Source organism: Laccaria bicolor, genomic scaffold (assembly GCF_000143565.1).
Source record: "Laccaria bicolor S238N-H82 LACBIscaffold_12 genomic scaffold, whole genome shotgun sequence".
Lineage (NCBI taxonomy): Eukaryota > Fungi > Basidiomycota > Agaricomycetes > Agaricales > Hydnangiaceae > Laccaria > Laccaria bicolor.
The window spans coordinates 181,527-204,069 of record NW_001889883.1 but is presented as its reverse complement, the minus strand read 5'-3'; the positions used below and the strand labels follow the sequence as shown (position 1 = coordinate 204,069).

Sequence of the window (22,543 nt, the reverse complement as noted above, 5' to 3'; positions counted from 1 at the left end):
ATGTCCGTATGAAACAAGTGTCCAAGATGAAGGAGGGTGGTTGCGCTGATATAGATACAGTGGCCGGAGATATGATACAACGCGCGAAAGGCGTGAAAGAGCGTGGCAGACCTGAGAAGGCCGAAAGAGCGTTTCATCTAAGCGGTATATCCAAGAGAGAGAGAGAGGGTGGGGTTGTTTGATCATGCACTGCGAGGAAGTAGGTCAACGACACGAGTAGCCTTCACCTGGCGGCCTTTGGTCCCGAAGTATCTTTCGGTCTCAAAAGACCAGTGCAGAGAGCCTACAATCCAGCTGGCCAGGCCGTCAACATAGACAGCAATGTCGCGATCAATTTTAGGTCCCCAGGATGGGAGCTGAGTCCTATCGTCAACGAACCGGTCGATGGCGTCCTTACACATCTTGCCGACGAAATCCACGGCGGACTGCAGGTCAAGGCCATGTTGGTTCATGACGACAGGGATCATGTTGTGTGTGTCACCCTTTGATTGCTCGACATTGTAGGAGAAGATGTCCTGAATGATTCATGAGTACATGTGGTACTATCAGATGAATGAAACGTACGTTCGACCACGTCACAAGATCATTCGCAGCCTCGCCGAGACTGCGAATGATGGGATCCTCCATAACCTCATCGGGGATGTCAAGGTTGTTCGCGTCTAAAGCGGATGTAAGTGAAAGTATGAGTGGATGAAAAAAGGGAACGTACATTCAATGAGAGCCCAACATGGTTTGCAGCCTGAAGTGTCCCTCCGAAGGGCAATGTAAGACTCCAGATCAGGAATTGATCCGTTGGCGCGATCAATAGCTTGTTGAGTTACACTTTGGAAAAAGAAATCAAAAGTCTCGATGAAGCGCTGTTGAACACCGGCCGAGCACGTCAGGACCATCCGCTTGTAAAAGCTAAGCAGAGGTCGGCTAAGTATTATTGACGAGAAAAAGGGGTCAACGCACTCTCTTGTCATTTTTCCGACTCGAGGAGAAGACTGGTATGTGTGCGGATGGTATAGTGAGTTGAGGACAACGTCGGCAGTAGAGATCGTTCCCCCGTTGTCCATGTCGTCCGAGAGGTTGTCCAGGTGGAAGAGGAAGGTGAGATAGTCGTTACACACGCGCAATTGAGGGCGGCCAGCGTCGGGATAGCACATGGCTGTTAGGAGACCAGCTTTCAAGCCATGATAGGCGTCGCGTTTCTTGCCAATTAGGAGGTTGTCTCCTTTGAAGAGCCATTGTTTGGTGGCGGAAGTGACCTGCTTTCGGTGGCGATTGATGCGTACGTCGAATGTACAGTGCGAGACAAGATCAGGTATTGTGAATTTCTTCAGAGGCTTGACGTCCGTGATAGTCGAGAACGACGAGGACGGGGAAGAGGTGGCGGAGGATGGCATAGAGAAGGACAGGAGGGGGTCAAACGAGGAAAAAGGAAAGGAGGTAATGAAGATGAAGGGGAGACGATAAAGAGGGAATGGAAGATTGTAATATCTTGGCTGCGCGCTTTATAGGAGGGAAATATATGATCGGTGGGCTTCTAATTTTAGAAAATGGTCAGCCTCATTGAGTGTTCATTGTCGATTTCGTCCTGCAAGCAAGCGTCCAAGCTTCGCCTCTGTGCAATCTGAAGGCCAGTGTATTGAGATTGCAACGAGGCAGGAGGAGAGAATCAGATCTTTTCGTCCCGATCCGAAATCGTCGTGTCAGGAGACCCTTCAATTTCCAGGACGTAAGGAAGACAGCAAGAAGAGGACAAGACAAGACGCCATATTTCCATAAAATCGCCAGGGAGTAGAGGATAAAATATTGCACCCCGATATACTGCTCAAACTTCGAAGACAGATTAGGTTGCATATATATGTCAGAGTTTCTCAAGGCACCGATGTCGCATTTGAATCCTGGGTTTGTCGTAAGGTTTGCTCGGGTGTTAAGCATCATGGCAGGAGAGAGGAAGCCGGGAATTACGAAAGTTGACGGGTTGTTCCCAGTGGGGTTCCAAGGCCGCGCGTCGTTTTGCGGATTGAGGGGGTCATGTTTCTTGAGAGTCATGGTGGTAGCGAAGCATACCACAAGACATATGTGATCCGGTAAAGGATAGTCGCAACTGCAAAATAGTGATCACCGAGATCGTAACGATATTTTCCGGGGGATCTGGGTGGCCAGGGAAGTTAAAATCGTCGGATCGCGCATCTTTCGGGGGGTGAAGCGGAATTTACAAAATAAGCTTTACCAGTTCCTAGTCGGAACTAGCTTGGCTCTCAGTCTCGACCCCCGAGACCGATAAAATCACAAGAAGAGGTGCAATCCCAGCTGGCATGCTTGAAGTGAGGAAGGAAGAGTTCAATGCACTACGCCCATTGAGGCCAGCCAGAACCGCTGAGAACCGGTAATTCAATCTTCCAACTCGTCTGCCGGGCTAACCATCTGCTAGGGAAGGTCGGAAATCTGTTGCATTGAATGGTTCACAAGACCGCATAATCGCTAGCCGTTCAATGGTGAACTTTCTTGAACCTCCTTGCAACTTGTTCAAGGTGATAGCCGTTTGATCGAGGCTGTCGACAAAGTCGATATTTAGTAAGCCTTCTCGCCAAAATAAACAGAAGGAGATAGAGATAGACGACAACAGATAAAAGTTGATCCTATGTGAAGTGGACCAGTCGCAGTTGAGACGCACCCCAATCGAATATGTTTGGTTCCATTGCTGCTGCAGGACAAACGCAACGCTAAGCAAATATTTCGCCAACTTCCTTGTAACTTTACATACAATCTCTCACCACCTCTCCTGACCTTACGGTCGGCGCCTGGACGATCAGTGCAGTCATGTCAAACCAAAGGAGGCCGTCTGTTCCGATTAGGTCCTTTGGTTCGCAAGAGTCGGGCCTTGGTGATGACGCCTCCGAATCCACCACACGACGAATCCTTGGTCGAATTTCATTTGGAAGTTTCAAACATCGACCAAGTTTCCTCAACAGGGTAAATGAGCAAGATCCTGCAACACCGACGACAGAGCGCGCTCCTATACCGACTATGATGCAACCCTCTGGTGAGGTTTACACAACGCCGCTGCCCATACTGTCTATGATTGTCCTTTCTATCGTGAGTTTTATTACATCTTTCAATATCTTGGTCTGATTGCTTGCGATTTTATGACAGACAATGCTAGGAGAATTTCTGTCTGCAAACGTATCGACACCGTTTCTGCTGTTTATGGTCAAGGGTGAGTTGTTGTTTACAATCATCGGACTCGTTATCCTCAAGAGCGGGCCAGGTTTTGGGGAATCTACAGACGAAGCAGAAGTGGCATTTTGGACAGGAGTTCTCGGTCAGTTGACGTTTTGAACCAGGAGTGGTAATGGCTCAGACATATCAAACGCTTAGTTGCCGCCTTCTTTTTGACGCAATTTCTCACTTCACTGCTATGGGTATGTTCTCAAAATGACGTTGTTTGCGCTATATTATTGAACGAGATACAGGCCACGGTCGCAGAGAAACATGGCCGACGTTCAGTGCTCATCATCTCACTTCTGGGTAGCGCCATTACTTGTCTTAGCTTTGGAACAGCCACTACTATCCAGCAGGCTATATCCATTCGCCTCTTGCAGGGCATATTTGCCGGAGCTGTTGGAGTTGCACGGGGTTCTGTGGCTTTTATCACAGACGCTACCAATGAGGGGAGAGCGTACGCGATTTTGGGGTAAGACAATCCTGACCATATCTGTGTCATTGTCTAAATCATTATAGGTTTTGTTGGGGGTTAGGAGGTGTAGCTGGGGCAATAATCGGAGGTTCTTGTAAGCCCACCGTCAACGTTTCTCTATAAAATAAACGCCAAATTGTGCTTCCACAGTTGAAAGGCCAGCCGTTAAATGGCCAGATATCTTCGAAGACCTTCCATTATTTGTCAAATATCCTTATTTGTTGCCATGTGCTCTTGCGGCATTGGTTACTTTTGTAGGTAAGTCCGTGGTCGTCTTCACGTATTCCGGACAATGACATTCAAGCAGGTTCTGTCCTCGCTTGCTTTCTTGGACCGGATGGTGGTCCCCGGCATGGCGCAATCAGATTGTCTCCCGAGAAGCCCGACGATCACCCTCCTATTCCGGAAGAAGAGTCTAGTCCTCCAACGCCAGTATTTGAGGAGACAGAACTTCATGCAAACGCGAGCCTTACGAAGAAAATTTCTAGAAGATTTTCCAATTTTTTCGCGAAGCGAGTTACTGACGCTCAAGACTTCTCTACGTCGCCGACTACCCAACCCTCCGTTCCAATGATATCTCCAGGAACACGATTAGAACGGACACGTACTTTCTCAAGAACGAGTCGGGTTAATGGATCTGCTTATGGTTACTCAGGAGGGTATCGCAACAGACTCACAAGCAACGCAACCTCTAATGCCAGACGAGGTAGCCTGGGAAGCTCTCTCAGGAGAAGGCGTGGAAGTAACTATACTGCGACTCAAGAGTCACCTTTTGAAGGACCTGATCTGAACTTCGCTCAGCGAATACTGATGGCCAATGAGAACGCGGTTACGAACATCGCTGATCTCTGGGTAGCTGCCGCCATGAATGTTGACAATGAAGACCCGTTCGAGAGCGACAACGAGGATGTGATAGAGGACGATGCTGACGCCGACTCCCTGGATCTTGGCGAGCCATTGTCAAGAAGTCAGCCCGACGCCGAGCTACCAAATACTGGTCGACGAAATTCATTTGCCGTGCCGAACTTTGGTGTTCGCACCCCCGGACCTAGTAGCGCCGGCTCTTCAGCTCCTCAACAACTGTCAAACCGCCATCCTTCTATCTCGTTTTCTCCCCTCACTAGCCCTCCTCCACGCCGTCTCTCCGCCGTCCCCAGCATCTTCGCCCATCCTGGTGTCAAAACCCCGTCTGCAGTTCTCGATGCTCAACAATTACTTCTCGCGAATGAGGGAGACTCCGCTGTTCCCGCAGATTCTCTAACGCCAATTACAGAGTCTAGGCACTCACAAGCCGATGTCGAGTCTCTTGCAGAAAAACCTCCTTCACTCGCTTCCCAGCTCCCCATTGTTGTCATTATCCAGTATGGGGTTATGGCATTACACTGCACAACTCACGATCAAATCTTCATGTCTTATCTTGTCTCGTACGCCTTCGTGTCGGTCGAATTTTATGGTTTGCTGAGATATATACAGGGATTATAAAACTGGGGGCTTGGGCCTGAATGCGGGTCATTTTGCTCAACTTAGTGTGTGCCTCGCTCTTGTCTCTCCGTTTCTAGACTAAAACCATATCAGTCGCACTGATGTGTCTCGCTCAAATTGCGTATCAGTTTTATCTATACCCGTATGTTTTCAGTGATGTTCAACTACCTTCTCATCTCACCTCTGTTGCTATAGGAACATCGGGTGCGTTATCATTGTTTAGACGGTTAGAAGAAAAGAAAATAATGAAGTTTCTCAGACCTCCAAGAGGGAAATTTTCGCATCTTTCCATGTTTCGATTGGGAAATGTGTTGTTTATCCCCTCATATCTGACAGTCGTACTCTATCGACCTTTGGCAAGCTCCGGGGATGATGGAAACCTACTTTTGATGTCCGGTATGTCGCTCATCTTTTTTAGTTCCATGCTTGATTCTTACTCTGGACCAGCTTTGGCTTTGAGCACGTGCGTTACGTTTCCTGTATCCATTGGACGATCTAACAAGGATCGTACAGGGCTTTGCGATACTGCGGGATCACATTTGGATACACCGCTATCGCCATCCTTCTAAATTACAGTGCGTTGTCCGATGCTTCTAGATATTTATTCTATTCTGACATTCGTTGATGCAGTGACACCGCCAAATGCTGTCGGTTATGCCAACGGAATTGCTCAAAGTATCGTCAGTCTCGCCCGGTGTGTTGGCCCTGTGATCGGCGGTTATGTGAGCGCCCTTTTCTTTGTCGTATTCTACATCGTTTTATCCCTTCTCTCCATCAGCTATGGTCCGCCAGCGTGCAGGATCACCCATCGGGGTATTATCTAGGGTTTGTTGTATGTGCAGGCGTATGTGCTTTGAGTGTGCTGCAGAGCTTCTTCATTCGCTAGAAGCCAATATTCACGACCTGTGCAACGGTTCGTTCTCCTGCCCGATTTTGTACCTGTGGCTCTGTTACCTACCACTTACTTAAACTTAGACTTATGGTTGATCTGCGCGTCCCCCTGTATTTCGTATAGCTAATATATCTGGCAGCCTGGAATTCAAAACACGATTAAATTACCAAAATAATGTTTACAGCTACGATGAATGATATATACAGTAGAGTATGCGACTTGAAAGAAGAAAAAAACAGCCGACCTCATTCTCGGACGAGGTCAAGTAAAAGTTCATCCTCTATGAGCAAAGTCAAACTTCTGTGGTCACGAAGGGAGGGGTAAAAACATACCATCGGCTATGTTCTCGAATGATTTCCCAGTTTTGTCTCGGAAATGAACACCACGGAGATTCCACCTCCTCCACCAAGCCCGAAGCCATCCCGAATGATCAACGAGGTCCACGAACGCGCCCACGTTTCTTATCCTCAGCTCCACCAACCCCGGCGCAACCATGTTCTCAACAGACATCAACAGGGCATCCAAAGGCGCCAGTACAGCAAACGTGAATACCCGCTGAGGCACCCGGACATGTTCCTCTACAGATGGTAGGATACATATCCGGGTGATTGATGGGTGGAAGGGAGGGAAAGCCAATGGATCGCTGCTATGCGATAACACGAGGCTCTGAAGTTTAGGACAGAGGGCGAGTGCGTCAGGAAGCACGGACTCCGCAGACCAGGTAGTCGTGCGGAAAAGGCGGAGTTTTTCGCCATGCATGCTGAAGAAGGATATTGTGGCAATCGGGAAAATGTCGGTTTCCAGCCGTTCGAGAGAAGGCAGCTGGGTTGGGTTGAGAGTGAGGTATGCGAAAAGGGGATCCCATGTTATTGGGTAGTGTTGGTGTTGTGTGGGATTGTCTACATGAGTATTGCTGGGTTCAGGGATCAAGCCCAGTGATAGCGTTTTGAGTTTTGGGAAGATGAGTAGAGGAAGTCTGCCATCTTTGCGTGTGGGGTAGGAGTATATACAAAGGAGGCGTAGCGTTTCGAGATTAGATACTCCTTGGGATATATCAAGGAGGTCAGTGTAGGTGGGTGCCTCCCCTGGTCCGCTCCATTCAATCCGACGGAGGCTGGGACCGCAGTGTTTAACGAGTGCGTGAAGGATTTCCGGGGGTGCACGTTTTTCCGGAGAAGTGATAAGCCCATTCTTGTTGACATAAATGACGAGATTGGGCGTGCATCGGAGGAGGCGAACAACATGTTGGACTGAATAGGAACCAAGGATTTTAAGATCGATGCGACGAGTCCAATCACCCAAGCCTTTTCCACCTGAGGTTTTGCTGGCCTCGAATTGCTTGAGAATCGCGGTGAGTTCTTTGCCAGAGTAGATGACGATGTATTCGGCCACTATTTCGATGACCATGGCGCGCCACGCTGAACAAACCAACGAAAGCGATTTGCGGTCCTCAAAGATCCCTGGGTCCACCTCTGGGTATTCTTCGTTCATGTAAGGAGCTGCGAAGGGATCTTCGAGGTCGCAAGCACATGAACCGGATAGCCTGATTGTATACGCTAGAATCCTGCGCCAAATCTCAGTTGGGAGCACCACCGACGCGGACACATCTGCGTCGCCTGGGATTGGGAAGTTGGTTTCGCGGCGATTGTCATTGGAGAATACGGGTAGCTTTAGGGAACACAATAAGTGTCGACGTGTCGGACCTCTTGCGAGGACACCTTTCAACGCCGTCCAGATTGCCAGTTTGCTGAATTTTGAGACTTGTAGAAGAAAACGGTCAGTAATAAGTATACCTGAGGTATCTCTGTGGTGGGTATCCAGTGGGATTGGGCCAGTGGGTATAAGCTTGGTATAAGCGCATCGACAACTTGACTTTTGACTTATTGCCAAGCAACCACAAATCAAATCGAGATCTATCTAAATCCAATAACTTTTTTCTCCGTACCTTGCTCCGTTCCATAATACAGTCGTTACCCGACAATGCCATCCGCACAGCCCAACTCGAAACGCAAGCTTCATCTTGCAAATTCGTCGTCTAGAAAAAAACCAAAGATCGAACATCGAAACGCGGATGAGCTACCCTGGAAGACTGTTGCCAGACCCTTTGAAGCGGGAATGGGAGGTGACGAAGGAATCATGGAGCTTGAAGAGGTGGAGGGTGTAGAAGTTGTCTACGAAACTACGGATGGCGGCCGGGTTGCAAGATTCAATGTAAGGCTTTGACGCTATACCTCGACAAAACCTCATTCCTTATAACGAGTAAGGTCCTTGCAAACAAATCAGACGACGATGCAGCCGAGCAGGAGGTAGAACACAAAAGTGACGAAGAACGCGATGATTCACCTATACTTGTTGATGAGATTCTGGCTTTTGACTGTAAGCCATCGAGTTACACCATTTTCCCTCTTGCTGAAACCATATGTAGCGGAGAACTTGCTTCCTAACTGGCACAAGTACTCCTTGCACCCCCAGCTCTCAAGAGCATTACACGCGAAGTCTTTCCTTTCACCAACACCAATTCAAGAGGCCGCATTACCCATGGCCCTTGCCGGAAGAGACGTTATCGGCGTTGCACAGACGGTCAGATTATTTGTCGGCGTACTTCACGTTTTTAACGATGACTCTAGGGTTCTGGAAAAACGCTAGCATATGGACTACCTATCCTGCACCACATACTCTCGCAACCCAAGCCTTCGCCGAAAACCAAACGACCCCTTCGTGCTCTAGTTCTTGCGCCGACGCGAGAATTGGCGTTGCAGGTCTCCTCGCATCTTAACGCATTGCTGAATCATTTAGAAGACTTCTCGTCAGAGAAGACGGTAAAAAATTCATCAAAGCCTGCAACGACGGATGGTAAGACACCCGCAAAGAAGCCGCCCCCACATGTTAGCGTCGCTGCCATTGTTGGTGGAATGTCTTCCCAGAAGCAACGACGGATACTGGATAGAGGTGTCGACGTCCTTATAGCCACCCCAGGGCGTCTTTGGGATCTAATGGAAGACGTTGGTGCAGCTTTTCCAAACCATACTCAATCTTGCTTAAATATTTATATCTAGGATGACACACTCGCCCGGGAAATAAAGAACATTCGTTTTTTGGTTCTTGATGAGGCAGATAGGATGATCGAAGCTGGTCATTTTGCTGAACTTGAGAATATTCTTCGTCTGACCCTTCGGGAATCTGCGTGCGTCATTTATTGTTGTCTTTTAATGCGTTTTGCCGACCTTTTTGATGCAGGGAAGATCAAATCCCCACAGAGTTCAACGACGATGGCGAACCAATCCATGTGGAAGAAGAGGACTCAAAAGAAGGAATCAAGAAGGACGACCTCCAGACATTCGTCTTCTCGGCAACTTTGAGCAAAGACCTCCAACGCAATCTTAAGAAACGCTCTAAATCAAAGGGTAGCAAGAAACATTATAAGCGGAACGAGGCACCTGCATCAACGCTTGGTATATCTCGCTGTTCAATTCTTCTGTCAATAATGTCTTACTGGGATACTTATAGACGACCTTCTCCTCCGTCTCGACTTTCGGGACCCAGACCCTGAAGTAATTGATCTCAGTCCTGTAGGTGGTTTGGTGTCGACTTTGCAAGAAGGCAGAATTGATTGTTTATCTGCCGACAAGGTTGACGCTCTCCCTTACCCTCTCATATATTACTCTGCTTAAGCTTTCGTCTACAGGACGTTTATCTCTATTACTTCTTGCTACGATACCCCGGCCGATCCCTCGTTTTTCTATCCTCGATCGACGGCATCCGAAGACTGATGCCGTTGGTCGAGCTTCTGAACGTGAAAGCGTTCCCCCTACATTCCCAGCTGGAACAGCGTCAACGTCTGAAAAACCTCGACAGGTCTGTTCCACTTTCGTCTTTCAGATTTTCATTGACACATCAAGCAACTTCAGGTTCAAAAATACTGCAAATTCGGTCTTGCTCGCTACCGACATTGCTGCACGTGGCCTTGATATACCCGCGGTCGACCACGTTATTCACTTCCAGATACCTCGTTCAGCCGATACCTATATTCATAGAAACGGACGCACGGCGCGTGCGATGCGCAAAGGGTTCAGCATGCTGATGTGTGCCCCGGACGAAAGGAGGCTCGTGAAAGCGCTCCTGGGAAGTTTGAATCGAGGTCAGTCTCATTGTGTATTCGCTCCTTCTTTCGAGCATTAATGTGGAGGTGGGAATAGAGGAAAACGAAATCCCGGAAATGGCGATTGAGCTTAGCATGCTGGATAAACTGAAAGCGCGAGTTCAGCTTGCGAAGCAGATAGAGAACACCCAGCATAAGATCAAGAAAACGAACCACGACCGGAATTGGATGCAAGAGACTGCGGAAGCGCTTGGGGTAGACCTGGATTCTGATTTTATCAGGTACTGCCATTCGTTTGTCTTCTCTTCAGGTTCATAATGTGCTTATATCTGTTGTTCTTGTTCAGCGACTCGGATGACGAAACTAAACTATCAAATCAGAAACGAAAAGCGAAAGATGCGAAGATGGGTGCATTGAAAGCTGAACTTAAACGACTCCTTTCCCAGCCGCTCATCGCGAAAGGCATTTCGACGCGTTATATTACCTCAGGAAGCAGACCTATTGTGGATGATCTCCTTGCGGGTGAACGTGAGTCGTTCTTGTGTGACTTTGGATCATTTTGCTGAACAAGTCTCGTGTTTAGTGAATGAGAGTATGTTGGGGTTGAAGAAGGCGGAAGCTGGTAGTGATATGGCCGTTTCTAAGAAGAAACCGAAGCGGAAGGAGCAGCGGAAGAAAAAGCAAAAGGACAAGGAAAAAGAGACGAACAAGGCAAAGGCGGAAGAGGAGGATTGAGCTGGATTTCTCGTAATCACCACAGAAAAGTAACATGGTCTACTTATACAAATTCGGAATCAAATGTGCGCTGTCAAACTTCTTCAGCCTTTGCCGCCTTCACACCCTCGGTCAACGCAGCCAAAGTGGCTGGGCTGATCGCATCCTTTGGGTGAATGATTCTGTCGTACCAAGACAACCATTTCTCGGCCCTAGCCCCTCCAGCCTCCTGATCAACCAACCCAGCGGAGAGGTCGAAATGTGATACGCCCTCCCGCCACCAAAACACAGTAGCACCACACGTGCCACAGAACTCGCGGAACTTCCCTGGGCTAGACTCGTACTGCTTCAACCCTTTGGGTCTAGCTGCCGCGTTTTCGGGGTCGACTGAGGCAGAAGTGCTCGCATCTATTACATTCACGCGCGGAACGATCACCCAACTCTGAATCTGAGATCCACTGGACAACCTGCAATCACTGCAAAAGCAGTGTGCGGCGATGAAGCGTATCGGTGCGCCTTCTTCTTTGCCGGGTACGAGCCAATAATCCTTTGGATCCTTTATCTCAGTAGTGCGAGTGAGCGCGAGGGAGATGGCCTTGCAGTGGCAGTGGAGCGGATGGGTCTCAGTGTCAGCTTTCATAGCCAACTCTTTTGCCTTCCACCCGAGGGGGAGCGTCTCGCTGGTTGCACGCTGTGCGTATCTGGGAAGCACGACGTCGTTCACGGTACGGTAATGGTCTGCGATCCCTCCATCCAGGGTATCCTCAACCCAAATGTGACTCTTAACATTCAGAACCTCGTCCACCTTCTCCAGCACGCCAGCAAACACGGCCCAGACGTCATGAATGCCGTTATGGAAGAAGAAGTAGGCGGAACACTTTGTGCAAAAGTATCGCGTCATGTCCTTCGACGACTTATATGCCGTCAGGCCTTCAAGGCTCGCTGCGGCATCACCCTCAGCCGTGGAGGAGAGTGGTACCCCATGGATGGGGACATCGATAACCAACATCTGGCCTGTGGTATGGCGGCACGAGTTGCAGTGACACGCGGCCGTTGACAGCGGCAGGTCCGAGGTTTTGAACGCGATTTTGAACGAGTTGAGGCCGCAGTGGCATTTTGCTTGGATGTAGGTCGTCATTGGGGGGTTCTGAGAGACTTGCAGCTATTCCGCTTGCTCTTTATGTTTTCCACTGTAGCCACGCGACGTCGTGAGTGCCTGAAAATGAGTCAAGAGGTCGGCACCGTGGTCCACCACCTGTTGACCATCTGATGAGATTTATGTCACTGCAATAAGTTGGAGCCCGTTCAAGCCAAGCCTCGAGCTGAGGGTTACGTTCAACGTTCAGGGTGGCTCAACATATGGCTGTTTCTTGACTCGTCCTTGGGGTGCATCTGCTAACACGTCTGATAGGGAAAGCGGGATGAGACGTCGCGACGCTTGCCCATATCCGCAGATAAGATCTTGTTTGACAGTGATTGCACCATGACAAAATCTGATCAATCGGTGGCGGTGTCGTCGAAAAATGAAGGCCAACTACAAGGTAAGCCGCCAATTTCGTTGCAATCTGTAGCTATATCGCTAAATTCTGATCTAGTTTTCGAACATTTGTGGGACAGTTTACAGACAAGGGAATATCTTATTTACGCCAGATGGAAATTCGCTCTACAGTCCTGTCGGAAATCGGGTTTCTGTGTTCGATCTTGTCAAGTGTGTCCCAGCCTGTCCTTTCGTCGACTATTTTTCAAGCCGTTCTCTACTAGCAACAAGTCTTTCACGTTTGCTTTTGAAAACCGCAAAAACATATCAGCCTTAGCTCTAAGCCCAGATGGAAACGTTCTCGTCTCGGTGGATGAAGGTGCGTTAGAGTACTTTTTATCATACCGGGTTCTGACTTTTTTTTTCATAGATGGGCGCGCCCTTTTGGTGAATGCAAGGCGCGGGGTCGTACTACATCACTTCAACTTCCACAAGGCTGTGAAAGATATCAAGTTCTCGCCCGACGGACAGTAAGTACTTCAGCTTGACCGATATCTTTACGCTAACAGCCATTAAGATACATTGCTGTCACTCACGGTCCTCATGTTCAAGTTTGGCGCACCCCAAACCATCTTGTTCGCGAATTCGCTCCCTTCAACCTTCACAGGACATATACCGGTCATCACGACGAAGTTCTTAGCGTTGAGTGGTCCCCAGATTCAAAGTATGTCTCGTCTTGTCTCTGCGAATGCGCTTCTGAATAAGAATCAAGATGTTTCATGACCACGTCACGAGATATGACGGCGAGGTTGTTTACTTTGAACCCTGTTGCAGGATTCAGACCAAAGACGTTTGCTGGGCACAAAGACGCTGTGTTGGGTGCCTACTTTTCATCGGATGGGACGACAGTAAGTCAGCAGAGCTCTACTCTCACCAAAAGACTCAGATGATATAATCAGATATATACCGTCAGCCGTGATGGTGCCGTTTTTACCTGGAAGGCAAAAGACGACCAAATGGATGAAGATTCAGACGACGAGGGACCTATTGCATCCACTTCCAACGACACCGCAGCCGACACATTCAATAGTGTCGCTAATACTCGTTGGGGTGTTCACAAACGACACTATTTTAATCAGGCGAATACCAAGGTCGTGTGCACAACGTTCCATTCCGCCTCCAGCCTCCTGGTGGTCGGGTTCTCTACGGGAGTTTTTGGCCTTTGGGAAATGCCCGCTTTTTCCAATATTCACACTTTAAGTATATCCCAGGAGAAGATATCCTCGGTGGCGATCAATTCCTCTGGAGAGTGGCTCGCTTTTGGAGCACGCAAGCTCGGGCAGCTACTCGTCTGGGAATGGCAGTCCGAATCGTACATCCTGAAACAGCAAGGCCATTATTTCGATATGAACACACTTTCATATGCTCCCGATGGTCAAACAATAGCCACCGGAGGAGACGATGGAAAAGTTAAAGTGTGGTCAACATACACTGGGTTCTGCTTTGTAACTTTTACAGAACATAGTGCGCCCGTCTCCGACGTTGCCTTTGCAAAACAAGGCAGCGTTCTCTTCACGGCGTCTCTTGACGGCACAGTTCGTGCATACGATCTCATTCGATATCGTAATTTCCGCACATTCACGTCCCCTTCTCCGGTGCAGTTTTCTTGCCTTGCAGTGGATCCATCTGGTGAGGTGGTAGCAGCGGGTTCGACGGATTCTTTTGAGGTGTTTCTATGGTCGGTACAAACGGGAAAACTTCTCGACATCCTCACTGGACACGAAGGACCTATAAGTTCGCTCGCGTTTTCACCCTCCGGCAACAATCAGCTCGCCAGTGCGTCGTGGGATCGAACGGTACGGGTTTGGAATGTATTTGGAAGGTCAAGAGCCGTGGAGCCATTCACGTTGACTTCAGATGTGCTTGCCTTGGCTTTCCGTCCCGATGGGAAGGAGCTGGCAGTGTCAACTTTGGATGGGCAGATCACGTTTTTCGACATCCAGGATAGCAAACAAACGAATGTGATTGACGGCCGCAAAGACGTTTCTGGAGGGCGGAAAGCCGATGATCGCGTCACAGCTGCGAATAGCACATCTGGAAAAGCATACAACAGCCTCGCGTACACCGCTGATGGCCGTTGTGTCCTTGCTGGCGGGAATAGCAAATACGTCGTACTATACGACGTACGAGAAGGGGAAGGTGTGATGGTGAAGAAATTCCAAATCTCTCAGAACCTCTCGCTGGATGGCACGGAGGAGTTTCTGGACAGTCGGAAGGTCAACGAGGCTGGGATCAACACTGACCTCATTGATAACCGAGAAGCAAGCGATCTAGAAGATAGATTGGATCTTAGCCTCCCAGGAGCTAGTAGAGGTGCAGGAGACATGTCCATCCGTCGTTATCGGCAAGAAGCAAGGACGAAATGTGTTCGCTTTTCTCCAACGGGCCGTACATGGGCAGCTGCATCTACAGAAGGCCTCTTGATATATTCCCTGGACGAGACCGTTACTTTTGACCCGTTCGATCTCTCCATCGACCTCACGCCGCAGTCTGTTCTGAAGATGTTAGCAGCAAACGAGTATCTCAAATCCCTGGTCATGGCGTTTAGGTTGAACGAAAAACCACTTATCCGGCGCGTATACGAAAACGTTCCTCGTGGTGATATCCGCCTCGTCGCTCGGCAGCTTCCTGTGATATATGTGCCCCCACTGCTCCGATTTGTGGCCGATCACCTCGACAAAAGCCCGCATTTGGAGTTCGACCTTATCTGGGCCAATACGCTGTTGATGGCTCATGGCCGTCTCCTGAGAGATCGGTCTGGGGAGCATGCGAGCGTCTTTAGGGTGCTACAAAAGGGACTAGGAGAGTTTGAGCATACCTTATCAAAATTGTGGGTCGTCTGGGTTACTTGTTGTGTCGTACTGGGTTCTGACAAGCGTCATTTCAGGTGCAACGAGAATACCTCGATGCTATCATATGTGATCGACCAATCCAAGATTAATCAAGAGAAGGACATCGAGATCTCGTAGATTTTTTACATTCTCGATAGTGATGATGACTTCATTTCTCACCTAACGTATACTGGAGCTAGATAGTATTAGAGTGACGCTTTGGAGAGAGTTTGAGTTATCATCCAGGGTCCTGAGAAGTTTTCGAGTTAAACTCGACTGAGGTTCCACCTCCTCACCCCTCCACCATGTCATGTATTCGGTTATGTCTGCAACGACTTCCGAGGTCCCTATTCAGCTCTCCACGTCCTAGGTATAAGTCCTCCGGCTCCACTACAGAAACCGATGAATGCGGTATACCGATCCAACCCACTTGGTCTGTAAACGAGCTGCTGACCTCGTACTCGACACCAAAAATACCGCCACAAACGCTCAAACACCTATACGAACTCTCTGCTCTGATACCGCCAACGGAGGGCACAATCGAACATGAGAAGATAACGCGGCAGATGGAGGAGATGGTTAGACTCGTGGAGGCAGTCAAATTGATCAACACGGACGGAGTTGTGGTTATGGGACGCGGGGAGAGAGAGGACACAGATAGAAGTGATACGCAACAGGGAATCGAGTCATCTCCGAAGGAAGATAGTACTGGCCAAGCGTTGTTGAAGCATGCCTCGCGCACAATGGAAGGCTTTTACATTGTCGAAGCTGATCGAACTCGCACATCGTGACTCCACATATCACTTTTATCACTTTTCGAGGCTGATATGTAACTCTCTATTTCAGGTGAGCTATGCATAGGTGCTAATGTATATACAACTGACTACCACTCAAGGTCCTATCTTGGTATCTATAATCAAGTGATCGGCGCAACCGGCCCCGCCAACGAATCTTGTGTGTCCTGGCAGGACGTGTGTGCCAACAAGCGATCCTGCCTGTCGAGTAGGCTGCTCCTTGCTGTAAATATATACAGAAATAACAAGGGTTTGCATCTTGGATGTACGCCATCATCTTAGCGACATGGGGAAATCGGCGGGGTAGCTTTCTTCGTCATTCCCAAACATCCCTTGGAAATCCTTAACCGCAGAGGGAAGCGACTCTGTGGAGCTCATATTGTCCACGGACCCGACAAGTGCACCAGAAATCTCTCTCTCCTGGGTTGCGTCACAGGCAAAGCTCTCATGGATGCTGCCGAAGCGATATGAAGCTGCTGTGGGTCCTTCAACCTCAACCTCGGACTCGGACTCGGTGCAGGATTCATCAACATCCTGTGGAACTGGTGGTAGCCCCGTTAAAGCTGTCTCATCCGTTATCGCCACCGAATGACTTTCATCATCTTGGAAAATATCTGAGAAATTTGTCTCCTGGATAGGAACGCAAAAAAGGTCGTCGGAAGCTGTCCGCTGAGGTAAATTAGCAGCACGACGGTAAGGTTTTCGTATAGTGCTTCTATGAAATGGGCTTCAGGATCGATATGAAGTTAAACTGGGGAATAAAGAATGAGAACTCACTTTGAAGTCACTCCATCTTTCTCGATTTGCAGGCTTCTGGTTGGGATAATTATAGAGATGGAGGTACCGACAGTGAGCTCTTTCTCCTGGCTCTGAGAGCTCGGTACGAAATCAACAATTGAAGAGCGAGAAAGAGCGTTCCCGAAATAACCGCGGTTCGTCAACAAGGGTTGACTTTGGGATGAACCGACTGCATCTGTGTCGATCAACTCAGCAGCCGCGTCTATTCCTGGAAGTGACAAGTTCCAAGGAGCTATTCCTGCTCCCCGATTGATAGGGTGAAGGGTGGGTGATGGACAGAAGTCAGGAGATAAAATTCCGTTGAGGAGATTCTGAAATCCATCTGCATCCTGATACTGACTTTGAGACGAGGGTATAACCGAGTGAGACCGCTGACGAGGAGATTCATCGGGTTTGACCTCATAGTCCACAATATCTTTGTTGATTTGTGCAGTGTTCAAATTCTCAACAGAGAATCGGTTGCAAGGGGTATATAGGACGACATCCGAATGTACCGGTGGGCCTGTTCTCGGCAATCGGGCCACTGTGAGCGGAGTGGGCAGCGATGCAACAGCTTTATAATCAAACCGTTCAAATGGCGAGGCAGAGGAGAGCGTCTGCGGAGTTTGTTGGAGCTTACGCCGCTTTTTGGGAGGATCTGTAGGGGGAGGCGTCTTCAGGAAACTGCGAGTGTGTTTTACACCAGAAGTTGGAGAAACTTCAGAGCTCGATGGGCACGTTGGTGTCTCGTCACCAACGGCGATGCTACCTGTATCTTTAAGCCGAGCGTCGCGAAGAGGTTTACGTCTCTCCTCTCTTTCTACACCTTTTCCCCCGTCCAACGCGTTGTCGCATTGCCTCTCTGCAGAACGTTTTCGTTTATGGACCGGTCGATTTTCTTTATGCACTTCTTTATGAACACGAGGGAAATAGCTGGTAATCGGTTTATCAAACAGCAAGGACATTCAACGTTCGATGGGGATTCGAGCAGCCTGAGGGCATAAGAATGAGTGAAGAACTTGAAGTCACAGTTCTGTTTGTTGGCAATTGCCACTTGACAAAGGCACGTGACCGCGCTCAAACCGACTCCTTTTGTCGCGATGTTGCGATTCTTGCGAAGGTGCAGCAAAGCCTAAAGGTGCAGTCAAAATCTGAAATGATTGCGGTGCTAACCTTGGAGTTCGGATCTGTGGATACTTGTCTGTCCCGAATCTCAATGTCCCATCTAGTTCCCTCCGTTGACGATTCAAATTTCAAAGCCTCCGATAGGCTAAGATGAATGATTAGCATCGGAGAGACCAGTTCATATTATCGTGAACAAAGGTACGACTTCACATAATATCGAAGTCTGTCTAGGAGAGACTAAGAGACCAGTAACTGACGGATGTGTAGAAAAGCTGGAATTGGGTTCAACGCCTGTGAGTCTCGTAATTTAATTACCGGATTCAAAGGTCAACCAATTACTATCTAGAGCGGCGACCGACATCGCGGCCACAACGCATTGGCAGCTTCGTAGCCAAGACAAAAGCAACAAGGGAATCATTCAAAAATACTGGTACAAAATAATATACACTATGGTACAAACACTCCCGATATCCGTCAACCTTTTTTTTCACTCTCGGTTGCTCACTTTTTCTCCACAGTGATTTCTAGAGACCTGTAAAGAAAAAAACATTCCGGGATGCGCGGGAACTCACTCGATGAATGGGGACGGCTTCCTTCTGCAGCGTACCCAGCCCAGTATACTAGGCCGGTCAACACCGCCAGCCCACCAGCAGCCAGGAGCTGATATATGATTATTAACATTGTAAGAAATCGGGCAAATTTTCAAGAGCTCGCCATGGTGTTATTCTTCCCCGAGTCGCTATTGAACATCTTGTTTCCCCCCGCAGCGAGATTACGTCTGATGTGAGAGGCGATCATAGTGTCGTTCTTCGGTGCAGGAAATTTTCATTTGCAACCCTCCATTTATATAGAAAATAACTCAGGTGATGTCATGCCTTGTATTGTGTTTGAGATATAATGGCGGGTCCAGATTTCTGGGGTAAAGAGCAGAACGCGTCTTTATCACGTGCACTGTCGCGTCCAATTTAAATCATGTGACAAGACGTGAACTTGTCGACCCGAATATCTTTCTGACGCTCAAGCCTCAAGGCCTTAAGAATACCATCGCGTCAGATCTTGACGTTTGGCAACATCAATCTTTACGCCACTGACTAGTCAACGCTTTCCGATACGATAGGCCAGGGTCGACGCGAACTCAAAAGCCTGGTTGCATAGCTTCCTGGGGCTTCCTGCGCCGGTGAGATGATTTCCGATTCACCGACGATCTCATTAACCCAGAAAAAATGCGATGAACACTCATCAGCAGACAACCCTCAATGATCTGTCTCCTTCGAGACGATGGGAATTTTGCGCAGTGATGCTTTCAAGTTCGGGGACACTCCTCAAGCGCACGCTAAATTTCCATATTCATGGGCTCCACGAAGACAATCTCATGCGCTAGATTACCTGCCTCCGATAGGTTTCGAGTCGATCATGAGGATATATATCCCGATACGAAGCGCAAACTCCTACGGCAAGCTTACCCTAGGTTGACACACCCACAAAATGTTCTCCGAGCAAATCATTCACAAGCCCCGGATTGTGCAAAGCAGCGCGAACTTGTCGCGGGAATGGCAAGGCTGTGAGCCCCCTTTGAGCTGGCGCTGATAGGCACAACGAATTCAAATGATTCAGTCTTCTGGCAGTCTTGAAACGGGGTTCTGTCAACGCAAATTCTCGCTTAGTTTGAAGACCCCATAAGTTCTGATTTGGACTTCCAGAGTCAGATGTCTGCTGAAGAGCGCTACCTGCGCATGGTTCTCCCGGTGAGCCAAGGCCTCGAGTGAATAGCAGCTTGTTTAGATGACCACATGTCTCTCTCGTCCGAGTCGGCTCCGCAACAGGATCCCAGTACCACTGGCAGATGATATTTTGTTGCTTATGGTTATCGGTCGTCAATAAAGTCAGGGACGGGCATAAGTATACCTGTAAGCTACGATAGGTATGAATGTACCGCTACAAGTGACGCGGCGACGACGTCATCTCGACGTCACCATTCGCTGATCGTATTTTCTGAAGAGAGCTTGTACTAATTACTGTTCTATGGTATAGTATATAGTATAATAGCCCGATGTAAATTATGAGTATCGTAGATACGAGAGAAAGTATGAGTAACGAAGTGGTCCTAAGTCACTGTTCAACGTTTACCCACTTTCGAAATGTAAGGCCCGTCATGAGTATGCATTTGTCTCCCTGGAGACTGTTGCATGGGAAGCTTTTATCGCAAATGGCAGATGCCTATTGAACGCAATGCGATAAGCCCGGTGGCGGTTTGGGCCAAGGTGCCAATAAATAAACAGGGCTGGATGAAGATGGCGCTATGTGGAGATGGAGTCCGGATCGCATAGCCACGAGAGGATGCATGCCATTCTGCACCAGAGTCAAGAGATTTTGTTGGGCGCAAATCATCTTCGCGCGATATACCTCCAGTACGTAGCATTGGGAGGCTGAAGGCGTTTTGTTAGACGTCAATATTCAAATGAAATGGCCACGAGATCAAACCTGTGTACTCGGAGTTGAGTCATCTTCATAACAAAGAATCAGTGAATTGAAGAAAACAACAGTCAAGATTTGGACGCACGATCCCGAACACATTCCCAGATGTCGACGCCTCTTCTTCTAGGATCCCATACCGCGCACTGGCTGTACAACGGCCAATGGACGTTCAGCTCCCAGATCTTTGTGGAGTGGCCAATGACTGCGCTTGACATTGGTGTTGGCAAATAGTGGGTAGACGACGTGGAAGGTGATGATGGACCAAGCATGTGGAGATATATAGATGGGAAGATGGCGAGGGAGGGACAAGGACTTTATACTTGCGGCCCATCGGTGAATCAACATGAAATCAAGATGGATCTGACGAGGATCTGGGCGGTTCAGCTTGACTGATCTAGGTTTGAAACATGAACAAACCGAACTAACGCAGTAAGGATGCTATGTGTAAGGTGATGTCAGCAAAACGAGGCTTTGGAAGTTCTTTAGCTTACACCTGGCAGTCGATGTCATTGCCCCAACGTTTATCGCGCCTTATGATCAGTGGAAGTAGATGTGACATCAGTACACCCTTTCTCGTGGAAAACACGAAGCGCTAGTCAGTATCAATTCGAATTCGGTAGGTCAACTCCACAAGGGTTTGACATTGGACAACTGAAATACTAAAAATAATAACCACCGATAAGATCGTTTCTAATTTTAGCGACTAAGACTGTAAGTAATAACTTGGCCGCTGGCGTCCGCAAACTTCATCAGCAAAATTTACCCAGGTTTTCAGCGCAGCGAGCCTTCCGACCCAAGAATACTGCTTAAGACAGCTTAGGACAAGTACTTGTGGTAGTTCCGTTCCCCTGCACCTTTGTGAAGTACCATGATAAAAGGGGAATTGATCCCTCGATATCGGCGAGAGTAGACCATTGAGGTACGCATGGTAGCAACGCTACCGAGGTAAAAAGGCACAAGCTTCTTGGCGGGATGTCCACATGAAGTAGCTGCTGCACCTGCTTAGGGGGCGTGGGGAGAGACAAAATTCATGGATAAGAGCTTCGCGTTGGCAAGGCAGGTTGAGTTTTCATTTTGAAAAAACACAAGGACGTAGCACCATATAAACAAATTTTGTGCCAGATAAAATCGTGAGGCTCGCATCCAGATGGCGAGAGAGGCCCAGGCTTGGTTTGGGCTTAGTAGTAACTACCCGCAGCGGAAAAAGACAGTGATGGTCGCCGTTCTTGTGTTACCACCCTGGGTGTGCCAGTGTTGGCCCTTGCTTACTGTGACTCTGCAAGGGGGGGAGGTGGAAGACGAGTCAGTAGCCTGGAAGCCGGATTTACTCCGCTGTGATTACCGACCTGTGTACTCCTGGGTCTGCGCACACCAGATACAAGATACAACGCAGTTCGTCTGTCCGTCAAACACGGGGCAGCTGGAACATGATGGGCCTCGGTTTTCCTTCTCCTGAATATCCCCAAGGACCTCTGCAACAAAGAAAATTGCGTAACTGGTATCCTCGAAGGAGTCCGCACGGAACATTGGTACCTCAATCGCCATCGATACTGGTTTTTCATCGATGTCAACAAAAGATTAATATCGGATTGACGGCAATGTGGCAGCGCGTGCGCAGCTGCCGAGAGGCGGCAAGGGCCGCCCTTCTCGGAGACGGTAGAATTGTATCAGAGTTTACGAAGGGTTGTAGAGCAAAAAGGTGTCCGTCCACGATCCTGAATGAATTCGAAAATATTGTCACTCCTGCACAGAATCTACACATGCACCACATTACTGGTGCTTTTCGCTCCAACACTTCCTCGTATCCACTGAGAGGTAAGAAGGTTTGGATACTGGTGGGCATGATGGCCGAGGCGAGCTTGAGATCGAGCTGGTCGGACAGTCGAATAAACCCATGGAAATGAAGATAGAAGGGCGAGGTGTAAGAGATGCCAAGGGTCAAGGTTGTCAAGTGTGATCATTTGGGGTGCGGAAGCCACTCGATGGATTGAATTGTGAAGTTCCAAGGAGAAAGGGAGATGGCGCGAGAGATTCGAAAGTAGGGAGGCAATCCTTCAATAGCATAGTGGATCAGTCAATGAAGCTTGTGTCGACTTCGAAAGTTGAAGTAAACGAGTGGGCGCAACGTT

General features: G+C 48.7%; 8 protein-coding genes across 8 annotated transcripts; 3 read left to right on the top strand and 5 right to left on the bottom strand.

The window, feature by feature from the left end:
• Nucleotides 1-182: 182 nt before the first annotated feature.
• Nucleotides 183-1,388, bottom strand: LACBIDRAFT_297518 (uncharacterized protein; the record flags this gene model as incomplete). The annotated part of the gene is made up of 4 exons (XM_001881008.1): nt 183-515; nt 565-659; nt 710-903; nt 955-1,388. The coding sequence occupies 4 exons, from the start codon at nt 1,386-1,388 to the stop codon at nt 183-185; spliced, it is 1,056 nt and encodes a 351-aa protein (XP_001881043.1).
• A 1,423-nt stretch (nt 1,389-2,811) lies between these two features.
• LACBIDRAFT_297517 (uncharacterized protein) lies at nt 2,812-6,056 on the top strand (the record flags this gene model as incomplete). Its single annotated transcript, XM_001881206.1, has 16 exons — nt 2,812-3,087; nt 3,145-3,208; nt 3,260-3,313; nt 3,370-3,413; nt 3,465-3,685; nt 3,733-3,782; nt 3,839-3,946; nt 3,996-5,112; nt 5,162-5,214; nt 5,264-5,312; nt 5,366-5,374; nt 5,430-5,566; nt 5,618-5,633; nt 5,684-5,745; nt 5,801-5,892; nt 5,949-6,056. 16 exons carry the CDS (start codon nt 2,812-2,814, stop codon nt 6,054-6,056), a joined length of 2,460 nt encoding a protein of 819 aa, XP_001881241.1.
• A 251-nt stretch (nt 6,057-6,307) lies between these two features.
• On the bottom strand, nt 6,308-7,553 carry LACBIDRAFT_297516 (uncharacterized protein; the record flags this gene model as incomplete). Its single annotated transcript, XM_001881007.1, has 2 exons — nt 6,308-6,342; nt 6,395-7,553. The coding sequence occupies 2 exons, from the start codon at nt 7,551-7,553 to the stop codon at nt 6,308-6,310; spliced, it is 1,194 nt and encodes a 397-aa protein (XP_001881042.1).
• An 864-nt stretch (nt 7,554-8,417) lies between these two features.
• LACBIDRAFT_235491 (uncharacterized protein) lies at nt 8,418-10,727 on the top strand (the record flags this gene model as incomplete). The annotated part of the gene is made up of 9 exons (XM_001881205.1): nt 8,418-8,642; nt 8,690-9,064; nt 9,119-9,250; nt 9,322-9,514; nt 9,570-9,691; nt 9,748-9,917; nt 9,971-10,200; nt 10,259-10,442; nt 10,508-10,727. 9 exons carry the CDS (start codon nt 8,418-8,420, stop codon nt 10,725-10,727), a joined length of 1,851 nt encoding a protein of 616 aa, XP_001881240.1.
• A 155-nt stretch (nt 10,728-10,882) lies between these two features.
• Nucleotides 10,883-12,013, bottom strand: LACBIDRAFT_294317 (uncharacterized protein; the record flags this gene model as incomplete). Its single annotated transcript, XM_001881006.1, has 1 exon — nt 10,883-12,013. One exon carries the CDS (start codon nt 12,011-12,013, stop codon nt 10,970-10,972), a length of 1,044 nt encoding a protein of 347 aa, XP_001881041.1. The 3' UTR covers nt 10,883-10,969.
• A 3,535-nt stretch (nt 12,014-15,548) lies between these two features.
• LACBIDRAFT_297512 (uncharacterized protein) lies at nt 15,549-16,034 on the top strand (the record flags this gene model as incomplete). Its single annotated transcript, XM_001881204.1, has 1 exon — nt 15,549-16,034. One exon carries the CDS (start codon nt 15,549-15,551, stop codon nt 16,032-16,034), a length of 486 nt encoding a protein of 161 aa, XP_001881239.1.
• Nucleotides 16,035-16,061: 27 nt separating this feature from the next.
• Nucleotides 16,062-18,620, bottom strand: LACBIDRAFT_294316 (uncharacterized protein; the record flags this gene model as incomplete). The annotated part of the gene is made up of 7 exons (XM_001881005.1): nt 16,062-16,260; nt 16,429-16,764; nt 16,815-17,747; nt 17,834-17,946; nt 17,988-18,084; nt 18,445-18,471; nt 18,547-18,620. 7 exons carry the CDS (start codon nt 18,618-18,620, stop codon nt 16,134-16,136), a joined length of 1,707 nt encoding a protein of 568 aa, XP_001881040.1. The 3' UTR covers nt 16,062-16,133.
• Nucleotides 18,621-20,156: 1,536 nt separating this feature from the next.
• LACBIDRAFT_297510 (uncharacterized protein) lies at nt 20,157-20,683 on the bottom strand (the record flags this gene model as incomplete). The annotated part of the gene is made up of 3 exons (XM_001881004.1): nt 20,157-20,365; nt 20,429-20,443; nt 20,500-20,683. 3 exons carry the CDS (start codon nt 20,681-20,683, stop codon nt 20,157-20,159), a joined length of 408 nt encoding a protein of 135 aa, XP_001881039.1.
• Nucleotides 20,684-22,543: the final 1,860 nt, after the last annotated feature.